Raw genomic sequence first — 25,052 nt, forward strand, 5'->3', positions numbered from 1 at the left:
GGGGGGGGGGGGGTGGGGGGGGGGGGGGGTGGGGGGGGGGGGGGGTGGGGGGGGGGGGGGGTGGGGGGGGGGGGGGGTGGGGGGGGGGGGGGGTGGGGGGGGGGGGGGGTGGGGGGGGGGGGGGGTGGGGGGGGGGGGGGGTGGGGGGGGGGGGGGGTGGGGGGGGGGGGGGGTGGGGGGGGGGGGGGGTGGGGGGGGGGGGGGGTGGGGGGGGGGGGGGGTGGGGGGGGGGGGGGGTGGGGGGGGGGGGGGGTGGGGGGGGGGGGGGGTGGGGGGGGGGGGGGGTGGGGGGGGGGGGGGGTGGGGGGGGGGGGGGGTGGGGGGGGGGGGGGGTGGGGGGGGGGGGGGGTGGGGGGGGGGGGGGGTGGGGGGGGGGGGGGGTGGGGGGGGGGGGGGGTGGGGGGGGGGGGGGGTGGGGGGGGGGGGGGGTGGGGGGGGGGGGGGGTGGGGGGGGGGGGGGGTGGGGGGGGGGGGGGGTGGGGGGGGGGGGGGGTGGGGGGGGGGGGGGGTGGGGGGGGGGGGGGGTGGGGGGGGGGGGGGGTGGGGGGGGGGGGGGGTGGGGGGGGGGGGGGGTGGGGGGGGGGGGGGGTGGGGGGGGGGGGGGGTGGGGGGGGGGGGGGGTGGGGGGGGGGGGGGGTGGGGGGGGGGGGGGGTGGGGGGGGGGGGGGGTGGGGGGGGGGGGGGGTGGGGGGGGGGGGGGGTGGGGGGGGGGGGGGGTGGGGGGGGGGGGGGGTGGGGGGGGGGGGGGGTGGGGGGGGGGGGGGGTGGGGGGGGGGGGGGGTGGGGGGGGGGGGGGGTGGGGGGGGGGGGGGGTGGGGGGGGGGGGGGGTGGGGGGGGGGGGGGGTGGGGGGGGGGGGGGGTGGGGGGGGGGGGGGGTGGGGGGGGGGGGGGGTGGGGGGGGGGGGGGGTGGGGGGGGGGGGGGGTGGGGGGGGGGGGGGGTGGGGGGGGGGGGGGGTGGGGGGGGGGGGGGGTGGGGGGGGGGGGGGGTGGGGGGGGGGGGGGGTGGGGGGGGGGGGGGGTGGGGGGGGGGGGGGGTGGGGGGGGGGGGGGGTGGGGGGGGGGGGGGGTGGGGGGGGGGGGGGGTGGGGGGGGGGGGGGGTGGGGGGGGGGGGGGGTGGGGGGGGGGGGGGGTGGGGGGGGGGGGGGGTGGGGGGGGGGGGGGGTGGGGGGGGGGGGGGGTGGGGGGGGGGGGGGGTGGGGGGGGGGGGGGGTGGGGGGGGGGGGGGGTGGGGGGGGGGGGGGGTGGGGGGGGGGGGGGGTGGGGGGGGGGGGGGGTGGGGGGGGGGGGGGGTGGGGGGGGGGGGGGGTGGGGGGGGGGGGGGGTGGGGGGGGGGGGGGGTGGGGGGGGGGGGGGGTGGGGGGGGGGGGGGGTGGGGGGGGGGGGGGGTGGGGGGGGGGGGGGGTGGGGGGGGGGGGGGGTGGGGGGGGGGGGGGGTGGGGGGGGGGGGGGGTGGGGGGGGGGGGGGGTGGGGGGGGGGGGGGGTGGGGGGGGGGGGGGGTGGGGGGGGGGGGGGGTGGGGGGGGGGGGGGGTGGGGGGGGGGGGGGGTGGGGGGGGGGGGGGGTGGGGGGGGGGGGGGGTGGGGGGGGGGGGGGGTGGGGGGGGGGGGGGGTGGGGGGGGGGGGGGGGGGGGGGGGGGGGGGGTGGGGGGGGGGGGGGGTGGGGGGCGTGGGGGGGGGGGGGGGGGGCGGGGGTGGGGGGGGGTGGGCCGGGGGGGGGTGGCGGGGGGTGGTGGTGGGGGTGGGGTGGGGGGGGGGAGGGTGGGGGTGGGGGGGGGGGGGGGGGGTGGGGTGGGGGTGGGGGTGGGGGGGGGGTGGGGGTGGGGGGGGGTTTTTTTCTCACTGCTTCCATGGATCTGCTCTGACTAGTGAGTACTGTGGAAGAAGGTGAGTAGCATCCAAGTTTCATCTATTTCTTTACAAGATTCCTGTGGGTGCCTGCATATCACAAGCTACCTGAATTCTTATTCTTAGAGACCCAGACTTCTCATCATTAGCACTAGTGAGGTGGTTGAATCTTTTCTCACAGAACAATTTGCAATGTTTTGAAAGGGCAATTTGTAATTAGTGGACTCCTAGGGTTGCCAATTTCTAGGTGAACCTGGAGATCTCCTGATATTATAACTGACCTCCAGATTACAAAGATCTGTTCCCCGGACCCCTGGCAAATATGGTTGCTTGGAGGATGGACTCTATGGCACTGAGGCCACGCCCCTCTTCATCTCCCACCCTCCCCAGGTCCCGCCCCCAGAAATCTCCAGGCACTTCTCAACCCAGAGCTGGCAAACCTATTGGCTCTCACCACGCTCCATTCATTTTAGTATATTTCACTTTTTGCATGAAGTGCTATGTGTTCTTATGAGGCCACTGTCTATCCAAAGAAAAGGTAAGCCTGTTTTTAGGCTTGCTAGTCCCTAATCAGTACAGGGCATCCCTGGTCGCAAATCCTGCTACTTTCTGCTGCTTCAAGCCTCCAAATTTCACCATAGTTTTTCTAGCAATTCCTAAAGCTGCCCTCCATTACACCCAGCACACGGAACATTGCAGCCCCCATCCCACGTAGCTACCTCCCATCCTTCTGCCTGCTTCCTGTTTGAAAGTTAGCCGACTTTCAATTGGGCCTGATAAAAAAGATCTGTGTAAGGGCAGAATTTTATATGTGGTTCAGTTTCCTTTCCCCAATGATTTTTTAAAACAGAACGTAGCCCTTGAGGTTAAATTTTTAATTTGAAAGACTAGTAGGGAGGAGGGTAGAAGAGAGGTATTTAATACTTTCACTTTATTGTCTCAGGGCATTTCCCCACATGCCACAACCCCCCTATGCCGCGCGCTGTTCTCAGTGAGTGTCATTTCTGGTGCGCGCCCGGGCTTCCCCACGACCCCGCGCTCTGCACAGGGTCATCAAAAGGCGCCGTTTGGAAGAGCGCCAGGAATGACGCGCGCTGAAGGGGCGCGACAGTGGCAGCATTGGGGCGGCTGCATTGTCACCGCCCCTGTAGTGGGGAGTGCCGGGGGACCCTGCGCTACTTGCCTACAGTAGCGCACAGCTACTGGTAAGTGGGAAAACGCCCTCAGTGAAATCACTATCCAAAGCTGCTTTTACTACTGTTAGGGAAAAAATATAGATACTGTCATATTTTTAAAGTTGGAGGGAAAGCTGCAGATCTGTCCTCCTGATAGGGGGAAGGGAAGAAGCAGAGGGAGAGCTACCAGGGGCGGGGTGCACACATTGCACCGGGCGCACGCCTGGGGGCAGTGTGGAAAATTGCCCCCCCTTACCTTAGTTCAGCCTGAAAGTGCAATGTGTGGGAAAGTGGCCTGTTCACTTGAGGCGGAAAATGGCCTGGTGGGAACTACACTTCCCAGGAGACCTTGCAAGTCCCAAGGTCTTCTGGGAAGAAGGGTAGGCTCATGTCCACTCTCCACAAATTTGGGAGCACCAAGCTGCAGTAGTGGCTCCAGCTCACACCATCTGGGATGAGGGCCTTCCTTCACTGGGGGCCAGAGTGGTCTTGGCGGTAAGGTTGCCAGACAGCCAGCAACAGGGGATGCCCCACTGCTGTTTCTTGGCATTACTCAGATCTGAGGCAGGAATAAAACATTTAAGGCTCTTGGGCCAACAGTGTGACATCACTTCTGGGAAGACCTGAAAGTAATATTGGTTCTCTCTAGGAACTGCCAGAAACGCTGGTAATTCCTAGAGGCTTGACATTAAGGTGCTCTAGATGTGTGGAAATGAGATCCACAGTTATTATCTGGAACCTTGTTGGATTATATGATTGTTTTTGCCTACTAGGAAGGGAATAGTTACATAATATATTGCACCCTAGCATAAGGTGACCAGATGGTCACCTTTGTGAACCGGGATGGGGTAGGCCATGCCATCGCCAGTCAAGAGGGAGTGCACTGCCTTCTCATGGCACTGTCACAGGGCTGAAACGGGTAAGCCCCAGAAGGTCGCGGTTCTGCGGGGCTGCAGCTAAGGGGAGGCTGCCACACTGCCTTGCGCCCCAGAAGGCAGTGCGGCAGCCTCCCAAAAAGCGGGACAATTTAAATAACCCAGGGGCCCCGGGACAAATTGTTAGAAGGCGGGACTGTCCCGCCAAAAGCGGGACGTCTGGTCAGCCTGCCCTAGCACAATGTTGAAGTAGTAGAGAAGGATTGTAAGAAATGAATATTAGTGTGGATAATTGATTGTGTCTATATTTCCTCCAACATTACGCCTTCAATCTGGTTCTTTTTCTCATTTTTGTTTCCAACAATGTATAGAAGATGACATGCAGATTGATGAGAAGTGTGTTGAAACAGGTAAGTGACTCTATTTCCAACAGGTGGGGGGGTTGTTAGTCTCTCTCCATCACTACAATACAATAGGACTCTTAAATAGGTCTAAATGGGCAAAATCACCTATTAAAATAATTTCTGATAGGATGTGCAAAGCAAATTGTGTTGAGGACATAGTTACAATTCTGATGTTCTCAACTGATGCTTTCTGTTGAAGAGAACATTCCGCCAAGGATGAGTATTGGGTGGTAACCAGTCCCTACTGGGATTTTTGACTCTTGTGTTGTGGGTTTTAATTTCTCTTTGGACTGTTTCAGAAGTGAATGCTAAGAATCCATTTTGCCCCTAAGCTATTTATTTTTAAATTATGAATATTAATGGGGTGTAGGGATGCCAGCCTCCAGGTGGCATCTTGGGGTTCCATGGAAATACAGATCACCACCAGAGTGCAGAGATCAGTTCCCCTAGAGAAAATGGAAATGTAGGGTGGGCATGGTACCCCACTGAGGTCCCTGTCCTCTCCAGGCTCCATCCCCAAATCTCCAGGAGCCTCCCAATCTGGATCTGGCCGCCCTACCCGTGGCCGGGGGGACCTGGCATTCCTAGTAGAGCGGCATGTAAAACAGACACAATATTTTTAACTTGAATAAGCTGTAGAGATCTGGCTATTTCGTTCTACTGGTTTGACGGTTGTGTATCATTTTGTTCTTCTAAACAGGTACAGACATAAGCAGGCACAGGAATTAGTTTTACAACAAGGCAATTTGCGTATTCTCTGCCTAATGTGGTATTTTCCTCCCATGTTAAGAAAGAAATGCAATACAAAAACAAAATTAGCAATGTCATATGAAACACTCTCAATATTAGCCAGCTGAGGCAAATCACCCCCCACCTCGGTCCCAATCTTGACTTTAAATGGCTGTTCCCTTGGGTTAAAACAATAACACACCGTGGATTCTTGAGTCTGTAACTCTGATCCAGTGTGTTGAGTCTTTTAGTCTTAATTTCAAGGGAAAGAAATAATTCTGAACGTTTAATAAGAAGAGGAGTTTGGGTTTATACCCTGCCTTTCTCTCCTGTAAGGAGTCTCAAGGCAGCTTGCAAACTTTTCCCCTTCCTCTCCCCACAATAGACACCTTGTGAGGTAGGTGGGGCTGAGAGAGTTTGAAGAGAACTGTGACTTCCTCAAGGTCACCCATCTGTCTTCATGTGCAGGAGCAGAGAAATGGGTCCAGTTCACCGCCACTCATGTGGAGGAGTGGGGAATCCAACCCGGTTCTCCAGATTAGAGTCCTCCTGCTCTTAACCACTACACCCTGCTAGCTTGAATTTAGAGTTTCTCTAATAACATCGAATCATTCTGGTCACTATTTTAATACATTATGTTTCAGAATATTTTGTATGTTTCAGCAACTAAGACTGACAGATTCAAATATTCTTGAACTCTGGGTACAGATTCAAAAGTCAAGCAATGAAACTTTGTGGGGGGGAAAAAATCAAGAAATGGAAATTAGAACTTGATGCCTTCTTTGCTAAATCATTAGAATGATCTGAGACAGGGATAGCACTGAAATAAAATATATTTGCTATTTTTGCTTACTGGATGATTTAAAAGATGAGGAAACTTTTGAGTCTGGTAAGTATAAGTCTTTTTTTTAAATCTGAATTGTTAAATCATCCTTTTTAAGTGTTTCAAACTGTGTAATAGAAAGGAAATTAAACCGTTCCATCTTGAAAATGGATAACGTCTTTGTGTCGGACTTTGTTTTTAGTTTCAGAAAACCATCTTGTCACTACCTTCTCTGTGATTTCCAAGTTAATTCAGAAGATTTTAGTGGCCAGCTTTAAGACAATTGGGTCCTCTTCTCTTCAACAGAAGGGTTTGCATACATTATAGTGAGAAATGCTGAACTGGGCAGGTGTCAGTAAGGACACATAATAGGATTACATTACATAAGGATAATTGAAGGACTAATCTACTTCATTGTGTCCTTATTAACTTTAGACTGAGGGAGATCCTATTTTGTTGCTCAGATATCAGGGTGAAATTGTGCACTGGAAACTAGAAATGGGGCAGGTGACTCATAATGTCTAAAACAGGGGTGTCGATTTCATTTGTTACGAGAGCCAGATATGACATAAACATGACTTTTTCAGGTTGGGTCCTGGGGGGGTGGCTGCCTCAGCTAGCCCCAGAACAGGCTGGGGGGTGTGTGTTCCAGGACTGGCGAACCCATAGCAGGGTGGGATAGCTGCACTGAGAGGGCTTATCAGGCCCACAAGCCGGCTGAGGCATGCCCCCCTCCTTGCTCCCAATCTGGCCTGGCAAGCTCACCAGGCCTGATCGAGAGAGAGGGGGATGGTTTACCTCAGCTGGCTCACAAGCCTCTTGAGCCCCCTCAAGGGGTTGGATCCAACCCTCACAGGCCTCTTAAGCCCTTTGAAGGGGTTGGATCCACCCAGTGGTGGGATCCAAAAATTTTAGTAAGTTTTCCATGGTGGTGGGATTCAAACTGTGGCATAGTGCCAATGGGGCTGGGCGGGGCACGACGGGGGCGTGGCCGGGCATTCTGGGGGTGGGGTATTCCTGGGCGGGGCTGTGGCAAAGATGCAGCCACAAGCTGTACTTGAGATCCTTGGGCGGGAAGCGAATGCACGCTTGAGCATGAGCTGCCAATAGAACGCCGGGTGATTACCTCCTGCCTAGACTGCTTCAAGTTCCTATGCTTTACTGCTGAGAGTGAGGCGTAACTAAGGCAAAAATCAAGTGGCAAAATCACCAATTAGTAACCACCTCTCGGCACACACAAATAATTAGTAACCTACTCTCGGGAACCTGTGAGAACCTGCTGGATCCCACCTCTGGATCCACCCCTTGGGTCGCATGTTTGACACCCTGGTCTAAAACTTATCCTTTACCTGAGAGGACTACTATTAATAATGGCAGCCATGATGAGATGGGGTGCTATTTTATGGAATCCCCTTTCAAAGCAGAACTTTAAAAAATCCTAACCCAACTATACTCCATTGCATATCTATGAATTTTTCATGTAGTTCAGCATGTCAGAGCAAATTAAGTGAGCTCCAGTGAGTACTCTGGCTCTTTGGTAATATGATATACTGGAGGAAACTGTAGAGTTATGTGTAAAGGGCAATATGAATGTCTTGAGAGGAGATGTGAAACTGATGAAGCTGCTTTGAGCTATGGTTTGCCTGGAGAGTCTTTCTGAGGAAAGATGAGTGCACCAGGGATTTCAAAAAGTCAAGAAAAGAGGTTATATTACAGTTTTCAGTGGGACAGGAATGGCTCTCGAGGCAGAAGCGAATGGTCTTTCCCAGTGGTGGGATCCAAAAATTTTAGTAACAGGTTCCCATGGTGGTGGGATTCAGAAGGAAAACTGTGGTGATAGGGAGCCAATGGGGCTGGTGAGGGGGGCATTCAGGTGGCCAGGCATTCCTGGGGTGAGGCGTTCCTGGGGCGGGGCTGTGGCAAGGACGCAGCCATGCAGCCAGTCCTTGGTAGGGAAGCTTGAATGCATGCGAATCCAGGTTGCCACGCCCATGAGTGCACCTCCTGCTAGACTGCTTCAAGTTCTGCAGCTACAGCTGACAGGAGAGTAACTAAGGCAAAAATCACATGGCAAAATCACCAATTAGTAACCCCCTCTCGGCACACACAAAGAATTAGTAACCTACTCTCGGGAACCTGTGAGAACCTGCTGGATCCCACCTCTGGTCTTTCCAAAGCTAGGTATAAAGTTTTGATATTTTGGAGAGGCTCATAACATTGTTGGCCTTTATACTATCCTACTCTAGTCATGTTACATTGCATTTACATTCTGCTAAACAGCACCTGTCTATATTTGTCCAGTCAGATGTGGACTTGGGCTCATAAGATTCTAATTGTTTATGTGTATCTTCCTTTTCTTACATTCTCTTACAACAAACCAGAGGAGCTTAAAGAAGGTAATCTTAAATTTTTGCTTCTCTTTTGCATTATATGGAGTCGGCTGTCAGTCATATCTTTGCTTCTGAAAACTGAGAGGTGTTTGTGTTGCACTGATTTTTAAGTACTGTGCATAATGACAAATTGTATACCCTGTTCAGGATAAAAGTGGCAGGAGATTCATGAGTTCATCTGCCATTTCCTGGACTGTCTTTGTACTAGAACAGTTATGGTGAACCTATGGCACTCCAGATGTTCATGGACTACAATTCCCATCAGCCACCTGCCAGCACAGCCAATTGGCCATGCTGGCAGGGACTGACTCAGGTCATGAACCCATAGAGCTGGCCATCAGGGGCCTAGACGTTCCACCTCTGGGTCTGAGTGCCTGGGGGACAGAATAGGTAGGCACTAGGACCCAAGCGGAGCATTCTAGAACAAAGACAGTCCAGGAAATGATGGATGAATTAATGAATCTCCTGTCATCTTTATCCTGCCCAAGATCTAATAGCTGCAATTGATGCAGGGCAGCGACAAAACATGTGTATAACACCTGTCAACACGAAGCATGCACGTAGCAAGGTGACCGATCGCCCCACCTTTACGGGACAGTTCCCACTTTGGCGGACAGTCCCACTTTAAACCAATCTGTCCTGGCCCCATGGGTTTTAACTGTCCTGATGGTTCTCTGGGCGCTCCCTTTATCCCGCCCCCGTCACAGGGTGGAATGAAAGCGCCTGGGGTGTTGCAGTGCGCCAGCCTCACAAGACGCCGTCAAGAGCCAAGACGTTTTTTTGGTGCCTCGGCTCTCGCTCTGTGACAGGGCGGAAAAGGGGAGCCCCAGAAGGCAAAATCGGACAGTGACAGTGGTTGCTGGAACAGTGTTCCAGAAGGCAGCGGCAGTTCTTCCGCGCTGCCGCACTGCCTTCTGGCACGCGCCCCCCCCTCCCGGTTTAAAAAGGTGACAATCTGGTCACCTTAGTATAACAGGATCTAAGTGTTTGCTTCCCAAATCACAACACATTTGCATGTCAAAGGCACTAATCAGCAGCAAAAATAGCCCAAACTGGGCCAAACTTGCTAGAGCTTGGAAGCTAAGCAGGGGTGTTCATGGTTAGTATTTGGACAGGAGACCACCAAGAAAGACCAGGTTGCCATACCGAGAAAGACAATGAATAGGCGACTCCGGTCATCTTATGGTTTGAAAACCCCGTAAAGGGTCACCTTAAGTCACCTGCAACTTGATGGCATTTAGTTATTGCCCTTACATGGATATAGAGTTGCCAACCACAAGGAGGCCTGGAGATATCTCAGAATTAAAGCTGAACTCCAGACTACAGAGATCACTTCCCCTGGACAAAATGGCGGCTTTGGAGGGTAGAATCTATGTCTTAGATCAGTGATGGCGAACCTATGGCACGGGTGCCAGAGGTGGCACTCGGAGCCCTTTCTGTGGGCACGCGCACACAGAGTTCGTCATGTGAGGGGTGGAAAATCACACACACCCCCACACACATCTAGGCTGGCCTGGGCCACTGAGCACGACATGCGCGCACTGTGGTCAGCAGGGAGGACTCGGCTGGCAGGCCTGGTGCCTGTGCTGCAGGTGGCTGCTGCCCAAGGGGGGGCGGCGCAGAGGAGGCAGAGAAGCTAGAGAGGCACAGAGCGGTGTGCGCAGGACTTGCTGGAGGCTAGAGCAGGCTGGCCCCTGCTCGAGCGGGTGGGGCAGAGGAAGAGGGAGCCAACTGGTTTTTTCTAAACTAAAACCTCAGCATTCAGGTTAAATTGCCGGGTTGGCACTTTGCGATAAATAAGTGGGGTTTGGGTTGCAATTTGGGCACTCGGTCTCAAAAAGGTTCGCCATCACTGTCTTAGATGCTTTAAAATCTTGGTGTAGTTTTCCAGAAGACAGATTGATCCTGTTCAATCGGCAGCTGATTCCACACAAAAGAATCACAACAGCAGTATTAAGATTTTACTGAACCAAAGACAGAGGCTTTATTCCAGCCACCATTACATTATTTCTGGCCAAATCTCTAACACCGTTCCTGTCAACCTGCTCAAAAATCATATGCTGCCTTTTCTTTTCGTTAATCATCTGACTTCTCTTGGGCTCTGAACCCACACCCACATTGGTCAGCATATCAGTTTTACAGCTATTTCCCATGCTGGAGATGGGTAGGCACCTTCTACCGAAAGGTTCTAAACTAGCCAAGTGGCCATTAGGAAACCAAGTTATTATTCATTCACCCTGAACCTCATAACAAACATGTCTTTAGCTGCCCAAGGGTGGATCACTTCTTGTGCGAGGCCCGTTTATAATGACACACATCACACCATTGCTGGGGTAATAAATTGGCCATAGCCATTTTATTGAGCAGAAGCGTGAGACTAAGCATGGGTCTGGATCTGGTCATGTGGGTACGTGCTACAGCTCAGCAGGGCGGGTGCCCGGTCCCAAGATTCGATCTACTGTGGGGCTCTGCCGGGCAGCCGCTCCTGGCCAGAGATGTTCCCCCTTTCGGCCCGGTTCGACAGGGTGGTTGCCTCTTGTCACTGTTGCCGTTCCCAAGGGGAAGGCGCAGCTCCCTAGCCCCCTTCCCCTTGCCCTTCCAGATCAATACCCATGCGCCAAACCGCCGCGAACTAGGCTATGACATAACAGCATGCATTAACATATCAAAGTAGGGTGAGGTGGGTGGGCAAATAATCGGCCGGCGAGCACATGGTCTGAACAAAGGAGGGCAAGCCCCTTTAAAGCCTTGGCTCGCTCCCCCTTTCATCTGGTGACGCTGCCCCTTCCCACGGCGGCTCCCTTTCCAGTTCCGCCCTTGTCTGGCCAGTGTCAGCTGGGCTCGTTCCAACCCCCACCCCGATCAGCAGCTCCGCCTCGTGGTAATTTACATGCGCCTTTTAACAGAATAACATGACTATAGAGTGCTAATTCCTGGTTGGGTAATACCTGAAGATTTTGGGGTAAAGCCTGAGAAGGATGGAACCTCTGCATGGTGTAATGTCATGGAGTCCACCCTCCAAAATAGGCATCTTCTCCAAATGAACAAATCTCCATTGTCTGAAGACCAGTTGTAATTCTGAGCGATCTCACCTGGAGCCTGGCAGCCATACTATAGATGAAGCTACTGTTGTGAAAAGATCATTCTTGTTATATAATGATTTCTCTTGTACAGTTGATATTGGACATTTTTATGTTCAAAAGTTGGCCTCCATACCTCATTCCTCTGCAATTATTATTCATTAACTCACATCTACTGGGAGAAGAAAAGGTAAAAGTCAACATTGCTCACTGTCCCGTCTACTCTGTGGAGAGAAGGTAAAAACCAATAATCATGGGGCACTTTAAAAAGATCAGGTTTTTATTCTAGTACAGTGATGGCAAACCTATGACACGGGTGCCAGAGGTGCCACTCAGAGCCCTCTCTGTGGGCACGCACAAACAGAGTTCATCATGGAAATTGCCCCATCTAAAACTAGCCTGGAGCCATAGGCTCGATTATTAGCATTAAACCTAAGACCTAGTTTTGGGGAAGCAGTGTAAGTAACCCGGTTAAGCGCTGTTAAACCCACTTGGTGATTTTTCATGCGAAGAACTAAAGTGTGAACTAAATACAAAGACCTGGGAGTAAGCTCGGTTGCTGGCAATGTGGCTTGCTTCTGAGTAAACCCTCCTAGGGTTGTGATGCACCCGTTCGAAGAGTTGCATGGTTGCTTCAAAGCAGAGCCACCTTCTACCACCAAGCTTACTCCCGAGTATCACATGCCTCAGAGCGAACCGAAAACCTCAGTATTCAGGTTAAATTGCCGTGTTGGCACTTTGCGATATATAAGTGGATTTTGGGTTGCAGTTTAGGCACTCGGTCTCAAAAAGGTTCGCCATCACTGTTCTAGTATATCCTTCCAGGAACTGGAGCCTGTTTTGTCAGTTGCATACAAATGTATGCTATAATAAAAACGTCTTAGTCCTGAAGTGTCCACAGGGCTCCTTAATTTTATTTCTACAGACTAACATGGCTACCCCTCTGGAATCATTAAAGTTTGACCATCACTATCCTTCTCATTGTTCTTCCATTTTTTACATGCTGTGTCTTTCACATTATAGAAGAAGAAGAATTCACTGGATCTGGCCAGCGGGTCTTTGTTGGTAGGTAGTTATTTTGAAATAGATGAAAAGTTTGGTGTTATACTGTTTCTGGACTGGCTTGTTGTATTTTATCCGAAATGAATGCATCCTGGGCTTTACTCCCAAGTATCCCTCTACTCTTCTTATATTAGTGTTCCCCAAGCCTACAACAAATCGTTCTCCTTTCATCTGCTGATGGAGACTGCATTTCTTTGTTTGCAATTCTTGTGTGCAATACATTGTTGGGATCTGTTCAATCTAAGTTTCTGTTACTCATGACCCCCTCTGCTGTTCATGCATTTAGAAAAACTTCTTGATTGGGCATCCATCAATAGACAGCAGAACTTATTAGAAATTCAAACAATCTTCTGTTTGGAGCTAATCAAATGTCAAATGGAAGGTCGATTGCACACAATGTGCTTGCAGTGTGATGGGGCCGAATGTTTATCACAGCAAGATTTCTTGTATGGACCTGTTTCCTCAAGTCGTGCTTTCACTTTCCATTCTCTCCGCAGCAAACAAGACCACTTTTAGCATGACTTTTAATTTGCTTCTCTCCAGAGCACGGAAATTTGCCAGTAGGCACAGCTTTGCCCCAGAGCTCTGCCCACAACCAGCCTTCCCTCTTCCTCATGCCACTTTGCATACCTTCCCCCTCATCCCCCTTCTGTGTTGTCAGCTGCTTCAAGTAACAGAAAAGAAGCTAACTCACACAACCCCGACCTTTAATTCTTTTGATATTTCAAAATATCAATATAAAGGGAGCTTGGAAAGAACAAGCCTCTGTCCACCAGCAGCACCAGCAGCAAGAAGTGTTATGTGGAGGGGAGAGAAGGGGGAGACAGTATCTGTTCTAAAATGGTCCCCTTCTTTAGCAGTCTGTGTTTCAGGGAATTGCTTTGCCTCTTTCATTTGTGGGGAAAGATTACTTTTGAAGCAATAATCTATATATATAAACGCGAAATACCACTCACTGACTCATGCACAGAACTCAAAGTTGACTGTCACCCCAAAATTCATAGAGAGCCTATGATGAAGTATGCGTAGCGAAGCACGGGTGCCCTGCTAGTACCAATATAAGTGCAGCTTCAAGAGCTAAACCAACTGTCTTGACTACTGGACACAATGAAATCTGTAAGAATCATGTGATGGGCAGAGATAAGACAGCCAGGCCTGGAAAGCTCTCTGCAGAAAAACTCCAGGGAAAGGAGGGAATGCCTTCTCATGTGTAAACAGAAAAACATGAGGCAAACCCTCTGCAAGCCCATTGTGCAGAGAAGAGTCCCGAGGTAAGCATTCCATGGGAACCCCTGAAGGCAAGGGAACCCCGTTAGTACTTGATTGTATGTGATGTGAGTTAGATGAACAAAATAGACTAAGGTTCATGAAGGAAGAAGAATAGTTGGGGTTTATACCCTGCTTTTCTCTCCCTTTAAGCATACAATCACCTTCCCTTGCCCTCCCTACAACAGACACCTTGTTTGGTAGGTGGAGTTTAGAGAGATCAGAGAAAACAATGACTAGCCCAGCTGGCTTCATGTGGTAGAGCAAGAAAACAAACTTGAATCATCTAACAATGGCTATAAAAACAAACCAGGAACCTCTTTGTTCAGAAACAGCATACCTCTGTATTCCAGCTGTGGTGAACAAAACAGCAATTGGTCAGTCTCTGTATAACCAGATTGTACCCAGGAGCATTTGGCTGGTTGCTGCTGGAACCAAAATGCTTGAATGAACAGACCTTGAGTTTGATCCAGCAAGGCAGTTCCTTAAGCAAAGGCGTTTCTCAGCTCCCAGTTTTGTTAAATGGCACCAGGGAAAGAAGCAAAGTAGGAACCATGGCACCGCTGTCGTAATGAGAAAAATGGAAGAGGCTTCGTTTACCTAAAGTTCTGTAGGCCAGGCAGGCACCATAAAAAGATATTGGTCTGTCAAAACCAGGAGCGTCATCATTATTGTTCAGAATAGAGGATCATTTGGTGTGCCGAAAAAGTTCAAGTGAGCCCTGCCAATTTATTTGGCAGACCTATCCATTTTGGTCAACAACCGGTTTCAAGTATCTTTCTACCTCTCTCAGCTGGCTTCCGTAGAAGTATGCGCCTGTGCCGCAGGAAAGCACGAAACAGTCACTTACCATGTTATGCCCGGTGTCCAAGCGGCTGCTACAGTGCTGTAGCAGCACCTTATGAAGAGGTGGTGAGATACCAAAGACACCCAGGGGATCGGAACAGACTAATTGTGCTTGTGGGTAAGTCGCATTGACTTTTAACTGTATAGAATGGACAATCTGGCATGAAAGGATGAAATGCATTTGTGGTGAACCTGAACTCGCTATTTGACTCCCAGTTGGGGTGGGGGATGTTGGATTTGTTCTTACAGAAATGCAGTTGCCTGAAGTGGACCTGTCAAAGGCCAGGCTTTTCCAGAAATGCAGTGGTCCAGGGTAACCGGGAAGGGGTGGAACTTTCACCAGCTGAAGTAGGAAGTATAGAGTTCATCAAATTAACGGAAAGGTTGCAACCAATCTCTTAAGAAAAGCAGACGCCCATAATCTCAGCAAAGAAATCATTATTGGATTGGATTGGAAATTTAATTTGTATACTGCCCTCCCCCGAAGGGCGCAGGTGGTGAACAACATCATAGTAATACAATACGTCATAACAATACATAATAATACAATACAATAAAACTAATCATAGTCTCAGCAATAATAACAGTTTCAAACCCTTGACAGCATTTCAACTAGATAAACAAATATTCAACATTCCCATATCAGATTAACAAAACCATAAACCTCATTAGCATAATAATATTTGATAGCCAAACATAATAATTTTTCATAATATGACAATGTATAAGAACAGAACATCACAGCACTACCACATTACAACATCAATAATAATAAACAGCATCTTATGGCAAATCCCTATAAGAACATCAGAAGTATTATTTGTAATCACATAATAATAAAACATAGTCACATAATAATCACATAATAATACCATAATCACCATACAACATAATATAAAATAAAACAGGAACAAGAATTATCAAATTTTAACCTAATCATCAAAATTAACCTGATAATCTATATATATAAAAATCTTTCAGTGCGTTTTTCTGCTGACAGGTAATCTCCCAAACTACTCGACCGATTGCTTTGAAATTTTCACACAATATCACATTCGCGTGGGGCCAGGTTTCCATACTTTTTCCACACTTCCTGTTGTGTACATGTCACAACTGTGCCAGTTATTGTGTACTTGCCACACCTGTGACAGTTGGAACCACAGTTCTGTTCCGCAACAGCGCCATCTGCTGGCCGTCAAAGCAACACCCTCTGATACAAGGGAAACAACCATGCCTTCCTTGAAAACCACTGCCATTTGGAGTGACAGGGATCGGGCCTGCCATCTGGACATGGCCCACCCACCCTAGCGGAGGAAGGGGAAGGTGAGGGAGGGTCCGGGGGTTTGCTGGACCAAACGCTCTGAAATTTGAACACAGCGTTGCTCATGCCTCCCAGCGTGTTTTGAGCTAGGTGATTCGCCTGCAAGGGAAGGGAGTGAAAGGGATAGGGACAGCTACCGGGACATGGTCCACCCACCCTAGCAGAGGAAGGGGAACGTTAGGGAGGGACAGGGCAGGGTGCCATGCAAGGGAATGGGAGAGAAGGAGGGGAGCGAGGGGCCCCTTGCCCCTCCCCTCCCTTGCAAGCATTGTGTGAACCATTCGCTTCCCCTTTTCTTTCTTTTCCACTTCACCAGACTGAGCCACAGCAACGCGTGGCCGGGCCTGCTAGTAACATAGAAAAACAGATGGCGACTTCCTATCAAATTCTATATTCCAAAAACCTGAGACTAAAAGACAATCCTACCTATGCTACCAATACTACAACTTCACTACTACATATACTAACTCAGCCAAACTGGTCTAATTGTCATCATTATAACAAAAGGACTTAAGAGAACTGGAGTGTGCACTGAATATTGTCAAGCTTGCAAAATTGCTCCCCAGATTATTCCACATACAATTATATGAGGGAATGAGACATTCATTTAGATATGGAGGCTGTTTTCATCTCTTCTGCTCAGTTCTGTAGTTTGTGATGACAATTCAGCCCAGTGGCACTCACATGATTTGATTTCTGTTCAGCAGTTTTGTTGTGGTATTATGTAAGCACCGTGGGCTGCATAAGGCTTGTCAAAGGCTTTGTATGCAACTCAGCAAGTGAATGGGTCTGTGCCTTTGGGGGAAGAGAAAGAAAGCACTGAATATCCCATGAAATTTACTGCTACCCTGTTTCCCCAAAAATAAGACAGTCTCTTATATTAATTTTTGCTCCCAAAGATGCGCTATGTCTTATTTTCAGGGGATGTCTTATTTTTCCGCTCCACAGCTGCATGCTCTGGTCGACGGGCATGCTTCCAAACAAAAACTTTGCTACGTCTTACTTTCAGGGGATGCTTTATATTTAGCAGTTCAGCAAAACCTCTACTACATCTTATTTTCAGGGGATGGTAGCTCCTGCTTAGAAAATAAATATCTGTTCTTGTATTACAAATGTAACATCATGAACCAGGGGTCTGCAGTGTTCACACAGCTGTAACCTTTGCTTCTTTTGCAATATGCAGGTCCTTCAGGTGTTGGAGTGAATGAACTACGGCGGCGGCTTATTGGTGTAAATCCCTATCAGTTTCAAAGTGCAGTGCCACGTATGTAACATCTTATTTTTGCAGTATTAACCCTAGCAGCGCAAGGAGAGGAAAGCCCTTTATACATGCACTTCTTACTCCCTGGCTGCTTGCGTTGCAGCGGGGTTTTCCCACAGTTTTTTGTTTACACAGAGATTCTCTTCCACGGTGTCCCAAGCTGAGCCACCTATGCCCGCCCATCACTTCATTGTTTTTTCTGTGTAACCTCTATTTGGGGAGGTTGGCTGCAGTGCCACCTTTTCTTTTCCCATCTTTGGTCTGGCGTTACTTTGCTAGACTCTATCAACTTCATGTCAGTTTCACAGGCTCTCAGTGTAAAAAAGAAAAAGAAAGCCCTTTCGATCATTCTGAAATGGTGGCCTGAAGGAGGAGGTGTGAGAGGGTGTGAATGGGGAGGAGCATGAAAACCCAGAGAAAGTTTAATGCATAGTGATCTCCTTTGCTTTCCCTTTGAAGGGAGTGAAAAGGTTACACTTGAAGAGCTTTTAGAAACTGCGGGGATTCTCTGGTCTGAAGGTGGGGTGACTGCTGAAGAGGGGAAAATGTGTGTAACCAAGAATCAAACCCAGAATGTATGCTCAATATGAAGGAGACCATACATGCCGAAATGCGGAGACCATACATGCTTTTATTAAATCAAGACAGGTGAAGCAAGAGAACATGCCATTTTTAAAAAAGAAGTTATAGAATTAGTTGTAAGCAGTTATGTCCTTTCCACCACTGTTCATGATTGTGTGTCTGAGGGTGTTTCCCCACTCTCCTCGATCCCCCCTATGCTGCGCACTGCTCTCAGCGCGCGGCATCCCTGGCGCGTGCCCAGGCGTCCCCACGACCCTGCGCTCTGCGTGGGGTCATCAAAAGGCACCATTTACAAGAGCGCCAGGGATGCCGTGCGCTGAGGGGGCGCGACAGCGGCAGCATCTGGGCAGCTGTGCTGTCGCCGCCCCTGTCGTGGGGAGTGCTGGGGGACCCCGCGCTACTTGAGGAGAGTAGCGCGGGGCTTAAGGTAAGTGGGGAAAGGCCCTTTGACTCCCTTGAATTAGATTAGAGCGCCAGAGAAAGGAACTGAAAGGTCTTCTTTACGTACTTCAGCTAAACCCAATGTTTATGCTTTGCTATAACATTTCTATCCCAATATTAATGTATGGATGAATTTAAAATATTTTCAGTAAAGCTAACATTCCTTTAAACAGATACAACTCGTTCTCAGAAGAGCTATGAAGAGAACGGTAGAGAATACCACTATGTATCAAGGGAAACGTTTGAAAACATGGTGTATAGTCACAGGTAGCTCTTGGATTCATATTGCTTTCCCTTATTTCCTTTACATCTTCCTTTTTTTGAAAGGTGAGAAGATCCATGTGGCCAATCACCAGGACTACGGGGTCAGTGGAGTTAGATGTTGATTGGTACTGCCGATTTCCTATTTAATAGGATAACACTTCTACTGATAACATGTCTACTGGTGTTCCATGAATGTTTACTGATCACGTATTTCCAACCATGTCACAGAGCTGCAGCAAGAATTTGCTAACCTACTCTCTTATTTCTTTCATTCTCAACGAGGATCACATAATCAGGTCTTGCCGTGCAAGTGTTGCTAGTTTTAAAGGATACAGGCAACAGTGGTCCATTCTGCACCCCACAAATAAGACGTCCTGAGGGCGGAGAAAACAGGCATCTCAGGGGAAGCTCCACACAGGTTTTTCCTGAAGACGTCCTCAGGATGCTTTATTTCTGCTCGAACCGTCCTATTTTGGGAATGTAAAACTACCAACTGCCGCCCCCCCTCCCAAGTTATCTGCAGGTTGTCTCTCTTGCTGCGTGGAGCTCACGAACCGAGGAGATGTCTTATTTTTACTGCCCAATCGTTGAAGCTCTCTTGTCGGTTTCCTCTGCCACTCATGCCTGATATGTTGAGGTGCTCCTGTGATTCTCCGGGCCTGCAGCTTTTTCCTTAAGGTTCCCCCAGGTTGTTTGTTCTGCAGCCTCTGCTGCTGGGTGCCTTTTCAGCCCAAAAAGTATGTGGTTGTACTCCGCTCATCCTGCCGATTCCGGCAATATATAATTTTCCTTTTTTTTATTTTCGACGAGATGTCTTCGAGGGCACAAACCCACGCATATGAGAATCACCCACGATTCTCATGTGCATGGGTTTGCGTCCTCGAAGACAAAAAGCAAAAAGCTGCAGGCACAGAGAATCACTGCAGCACCACAAAACATCAGGCGCAGGAACTTTAAAATCGGGCTGGAGGAAATGGTGGTGGGGAGCCTCTTTCTCCTCTGATGCCTTTTCTGTCTGTGCTGTCTGAACAAAAAAAAAATGAGGAAACAGCTTTTTTTTCATCTCCAGGATATTTATTTTATTTATTATTAATTTTATATACCGCCCTCCCCCTGAGGGCTCAGGGCGGTTTACAACAAGGTTAAAATATACATTAAAACATAATTTAAATATTAATTACATAAAAACAGAACTCATTTAAAAATGTGGATGGCGTCTGGCTACCCCCCCCCCCCTTCCCTCCCCTTGTGCCCACGGGAGGCCAGATGACATGGTAGATGTATTTTTAACCAGGCTGGCCAAACGCCTGGCGGAACAGGTCCGTCTTGCGGGCCCTGCGGAAACACTGTAAGTCCCACAGGGCCCTGATCTCCCTAGGGAGCCTGTTCTACCAGGTAGGGGCCAGGGCTGAAAAGGCCCTGCCCTTCGTCGAGGCCAGCCTGATCATTTTTGGGCCAGGGATCACGAGTAGGTCCTCCACTGTAATTTTTCATAACTGCTGAATAATTTTGTTATCATTGAACACAAATATCATCAAGTTTCTTTTAAGTGCATCATGAATTATTAGTCTGTACTGTGGATTGCACCGGGATAGCTCAGGCTAGACTGCTGTCATCAGATATCAAAAACTAGGCAGGACCTGCCCCCGTTAGTACTTAGACGGGAGGCACCAAGAAAACCAGCGGCTCCGTGTAGAGGAAGGCAATTGCAAACCACTTCTTAACATCTCTTGCGATGAAAACCACACATGGTTGCCATAAGTTGGCAACAACTTGACAGAAAAACAAAACATCTTGTTGGCAACTTCTTCTGGTTCTCACCTAGATGAGATAATGTGGGAATGCTGTCAGGCCTTGCATGTACCAGCATTATAGAACGTTACTCCCACTTTACTCCTCTCTCTGTTGGTCCTATTTGCAGAATGTTGGAATACGGAGAGTACAAAGGAAATCTTTATGGCACAAGCACTGATGCTGTACGTACAGTGCATGACGAAGGGAAGATCTGTATCATAGATTTAGAGCCTCAGGTGAGTGATAAGGAGAAGAATTTAAATGCCTGAGATTCATGGATTCATGCTGTTGTGCTATGGAAGGCTATTGAAACACCAGGTAATTTTCAAGCATTGGTTCCTAGAACAAATACAACATACATTAACCCAGCTTTGTGGTGAATAATATCTTTTAAAGACTGTCGGTGTTAATGTATCTTACTAAAGTTGTAATTTATTAAATATGGCACTTGATGTCTGGGTTATTGTAAAAGCTAGATAAAGTATCTTCAGCCCAAAAATTGTATTTAGTTTTACTAAACTCTGTGAACTTAGAACCAAGTTTGGCAAGATATTAAATCAATGTGTCGTTCCATTGTGTGGTGAATAGCTGCTCCAGGTTTGACCTGATGAACAAAATGTAAGGGTGGTGGTGGTGTGATTAGTATAGGCTGAATGCTAGTTAGGCAGAGAAGCATCCGACTCACTGATTAAAGCTAAAGCTAAATGTTTATTAGGGAACTGCATTTTAGATAGGAAAGCTAAGAGCCAGAGATGTTTCTAGTTGTCCTACTGGGTAAAGAAGAAGGAGAGAAAGAGACTTCAGAGAAAGAGGAAATTAGACCGAAAATAGTCAGTCTAAGGACAGGCAAGAGGTGACATAGAAGGTTGGAAAAGGTCTTTATCTCTCATTTCTATCTAAATGACCACTTGCCCGCCCCTTTGGATCTTTTTCTCATTCCATTTTACATTGCTAATTCCAACAATTAGTACCCCTTCCCAATATTTTGGTCCCTGTTGTGTCTGAGCCTCTGGTGCTTCTGTTTTGTTTTTTAACTGAGGTAAAGTTAATTAACTGTTGTCTTGTCTACTCTGGTTCTCAAATAGACATTTTTAAATGTAGGGTTGTACTCTGTGGCCAGGACCAAAGAAGCACATCACTGCTTCCATGAGCCCTAGGGGTCCTTGTGTTTCTTGACCATGCCACATAGCAACTTGCCTTTGGAATGAAGAGTAGTTCAAAGCTGCTCGGGAAATGACTCTGGTGTTGCAAGGAGAAAACAATCTCAAAACTCCCTCTGAGAAGCTAAAACAACTCTTTACATCTGAAGCATCATTGCCGATTGTTTCAGAGGGCAACCGTGTTGGTCTGCAGAAGAACAGGTAGATTCTAGTCCCGTAACATCCTAGCGATTTTTGGAGTGTAAACTTTCAAGAGTCAAAGCTTGCTTCATCAGATATCAGAGCTTTAATGCTCGAAAACTTATACCTGAAAACCTTGTTGTGGATGAGAAGCTGGAAATTACAATATTCTAAATATACATGAATGACGAATCAAAGTGATGAAATTGTAAGATTGGCAAAATTGACTAGATATATATTTAGACAAACCTATTAATGAATTCAAACTAGACTGGAAAGACAGGGTAAAATATATTGTACAGGATTATAATAATGATTGGGTTGCTATTGGTTGTGAAAGGTGGTGAAGAAAAGAATGGAAGTTAATTTTGAAGTAAGTGAGATATTTAATTTAATTTAAGTGAGGTTTGGTGATGTCAGAAAGAAGTATTTTATGTCTTTTATAAAATATGTAAACTCAACACTTGGTGGTGGTTTTGTTTATGAGGAAAAATTTTGTTTCAGATGTATGGAAAATGGATTGTATTTTGGATATATGTTGGAATAATATATAGTTTTTGTGATTAAATAAAAGTAACTTAAAAAAAAGAAAATCTTGAATCTAGCTGACCTCCATTGTTGTGGGACTGAATAAGAGTGTTGTTAATTTAATACAGTGAATTTAAATTGCATTGCTTCTATTCTTGTAGAATATCCCACTGGCTCGCACTCATGAACTGAAACCCTACATTATATTTATTAAGCCATCGAGTGTGAGTTGCATGAAGCAATCTCGGAAAAACGCCAGGTTTATCACAGACTATTATGTGAACATGAAGTTTAAGGTGAGTATTGAAAGGGTTATTGGAGTGTTGTGGGTTTTCCGGGTTGTATGGCCGTGTTCCAGTAGCATTTTCTCCTGACGTTTTGCCTGCATCTGTGGCTGGCATCTTCAGAGTTATTGAAACTGTGTGGCATGCATTACTAGGATCACAGCAAGCACGTTATTTATTTTTCCGGTTTTACTTTTAATGTTTTGTATTACCTTATATACCCTGACGGGGATGGCCCATGCTAATCTGATCTTGTCAGATCTCAGAAACTAAGCAAGATCGTCCCTGGTTATTACTTGATTGTGAGACCACCATGGAAGTCTAGGGTTTGCTATCCAGGGGCAGGCAATGGCAAACCACCTATGAACATCTCTTTCCTTGAAACCCCTGTGGTCTCATCACAGGTTGGCTGCACCTTCGTGGCAACTTTCCACCATCTCCATCTTGTCTTAATCCTCCAGATTAGAGTACACCTGCTCTTACCCACTACGCCACTGCTGCTCCCAGTTCACCCAAACCAGTGCAAACCGACTGAATCCCATCACTGAGAGCACCCCCACCCCATTCTGGCACCTCGACAACAAGTTTCCACTTGGCTGAACCCAGAATAAAGAAACAGTTTTTTAACACTTTTGCTTGCTGAGGTGAAAAACTCCCTTCCCCAATCCAGAGTTAGAAACCTTACCCGTGAGGGGCTGCTCTGATGTCTGCCAGTGGGACCTCTCCACATGTAGCTCTGCATTTTATGATGTCCATCCATCAACCTCTTTGGCAGCTATGCCAAACAATCAAGTTTTGGGCTGAACCAAGTTCATGTATTTCTGACTCTCCCCTTCTTGGGAAAATAAACAGTTGGGCATGGTTCAGGAACACCTGATCATAACATAAAATAGGGACAGGAGACTTAGAAATGCCAGACTGAGCTTCTGGAAGAACGAGACAAAAACCTGGGAAGAAAATGAGGATGTCGGTAGATGCCTTCAGCTACTTATTGTTTTATTCTCGACACTCAGGAAGAAGATCTGCAGGAAATGGAGGAGTCAGCTAAGAAAATGGAGGTTCAGTTTGGACAGTTCTTTGACCATGTGATTGTGAACGATAACTTAGAGGAGGCCTGCGTGCAGCTGATGTCTGCTGTCCGTCGAGCACAAGATGAACCTCAGTGGGTTCCTGCGACGTGGATATGTTCAGACAATCAGTCATAATTCTCAGGGCTAAGCAGCCTCACAAAGATCATAGTTCCTGCTTCCCTGTGACAATAATCCCAATGCTAGGCTTCAAAGAAAAAGTGTTTATGCGCAGGGAATTTGGAGAGGATTAGACAAACCACGGTTACAAGATGTAATCCTATTGTCTTCTGTGGCATTCCCCAAGCATTGTATGTTCAGTTGACATTACTTTTGTACAAAAAAGATGGTTGCACTGTAGTTTCTCAGACTATTGTTTTAATTGTTAAGGAAAATAAAAGGGATTTATTTTGCTGAACCTATCTGTGTGAGCCAGTTGTGTTAATCTAATGAAACCTTTCACATGATTTTTAAATTTGTAGAAAAAAAGGTTGCAGCCTTTTTTTTCTGAGCATAAGTGTCCTGCGCCCGGGGCGGGGTCCCCGCTGGGACCCCTGTTGCCAACCCACCTTCCCCTGCCCGGATGTTGGAACTGGACCCAGGGATCAAGAAGAACCCAGGCAGGGAGAGTAGGCTAACCTCCCTGCCTGCCTGAGGGCTGCTGACTTCTCCTGGCTTCCCAGTCCCTGCCCTTTCCGCTCGGCCCTCTCCAAAACCCGCCTCCCTGAAACCCTCTCCCCTACCCCCCGCTCCCAGACAATAAGAAAAACCAGAAATGGAATATCTTTGTGACGGAAAGATCCCTAGATATTTGCACTATAAGAACATAAGAACATAAGAACTAGCCTGCTGGATCAGACCAGAGTCCATCTAGTCCAGCACTCTGCTACTCGCAGTGGCCCACCAGGTGCCTTTGGGAGCTCACATGCAGGATGTGAAAGCAATGGCCTTCTGCTGCTCCTGCTCCTGAGCACCTGGTCTGCTAATATATTTTAAGAAATATGTTGTAACTATTTGTATCTAGATCCCTAGATATTCGCACTATATTTAAAGAAATATGTTGTAACATATTTACATACGTTGTTTGAGAATGTATGAAGCTTGTTGCTAGTTAAAAAGGGAAGGAATACAAAAAGGGAAGGATGCGGCACATTCTCATTTTGAAAGATTAAAAAAAACCATTATTAACCGAGATTGGCAGGAAGGTGGACAGTCTCTAGCTGAATATCACCAGTTCTTAGAAGCTAATCAGGACAGGAGGCCACCAGAGAAGACTCTGCAGAGGAAGGCAATGGCAAACCACCTCTGCTTCTAACCTGTCTTGAAGTTCTTTACTGGGGGTCACACCATAAAGTGACACTTATATATTAACGGAGATCACTTCCTTTTTGTTTATTCTTTTTCTTGTAATTATTAGTGGATACTAAAGTCTTCACAGCATGGCCTGTGGCTTGCCATGACATGCTGTCAAGGAAAACTGGATTTTGTAATGTTTATACATCATTCAGTTTAGCACATTTGTATATTTTTGCCTTTTATGTTAGTTTTATGACAGAATCAGGAATTATTTAGGGCACTGAAACCCCCACCCCCAGTCTCCTTTTTGAAACTTCTCCTCAGTCTTTCAAGCATATCTCGAAAAAAAGGCAGCGGGAAGAAACAAGGGATATGA

The 25,052-nt window shown here is 48.5% G+C and overlaps 1 protein-coding gene across 1 annotated transcript; it reads left to right on the plus strand.

Moving 5' to 3' along the window:
- The first annotated feature begins 1,838 nt into the window (after positions 1 to 1,838).
- On the plus strand, positions 1,839 to 23,798 carry MPP4 (MAGUK p55 scaffold protein 4). Its single transcript, XM_048487062.1, has 11 exons — positions 1,839 to 1,887; positions 4,270 to 4,308; positions 5,900 to 5,920; positions 8,236 to 8,250; positions 12,348 to 12,389; positions 14,446 to 14,616; positions 17,003 to 17,083; positions 18,277 to 18,370; positions 20,289 to 20,397; positions 22,191 to 22,325; positions 23,327 to 23,798. The coding sequence occupies exons 2-11, from the start codon at positions 4,278 to 4,280 to the stop codon at positions 23,516 to 23,518; spliced, it is 891 nt and encodes a 296-aa protein (XP_048343019.1). The 5' UTR covers positions 1,839 to 1,887; positions 4,270 to 4,277; the 3' UTR covers positions 23,519 to 23,798.
- Positions 23,799 to 25,052: the final 1,254 nt, after the last annotated feature.

The sequence above is a fragment of the Sphaerodactylus townsendi genome, linkage group LG02 (assembly GCF_021028975.2).
Source record: "Sphaerodactylus townsendi isolate TG3544 linkage group LG02, MPM_Stown_v2.3, whole genome shotgun sequence".
NCBI lineage: Eukaryota > Metazoa > Chordata > Lepidosauria > Squamata > Sphaerodactylidae > Sphaerodactylus > Sphaerodactylus townsendi.

Bases quoted from the DNA above. Each gene is read 5' to 3' on its own strand.
- MPP4 (XM_048487062.1), top strand. From the start codon at position 4,278: ATGCAGATTGATGAGAAGTGTGTTGAAACAG. The intron at 12,390-14,445 runs GTAGGTAGTTAT...TACCTCTCTCAG, and splicing joins TGGCCAGCGGGTCTTTGTTG to CTGGCTTCCGTAGAAGTATG. The intron at 18,371-20,288 runs GTAGCTCTTGGA...TCCTATTTGCAG, and splicing joins AACATGGTGTATAGTCACAG to AATGTTGGAATACGGAGAGT.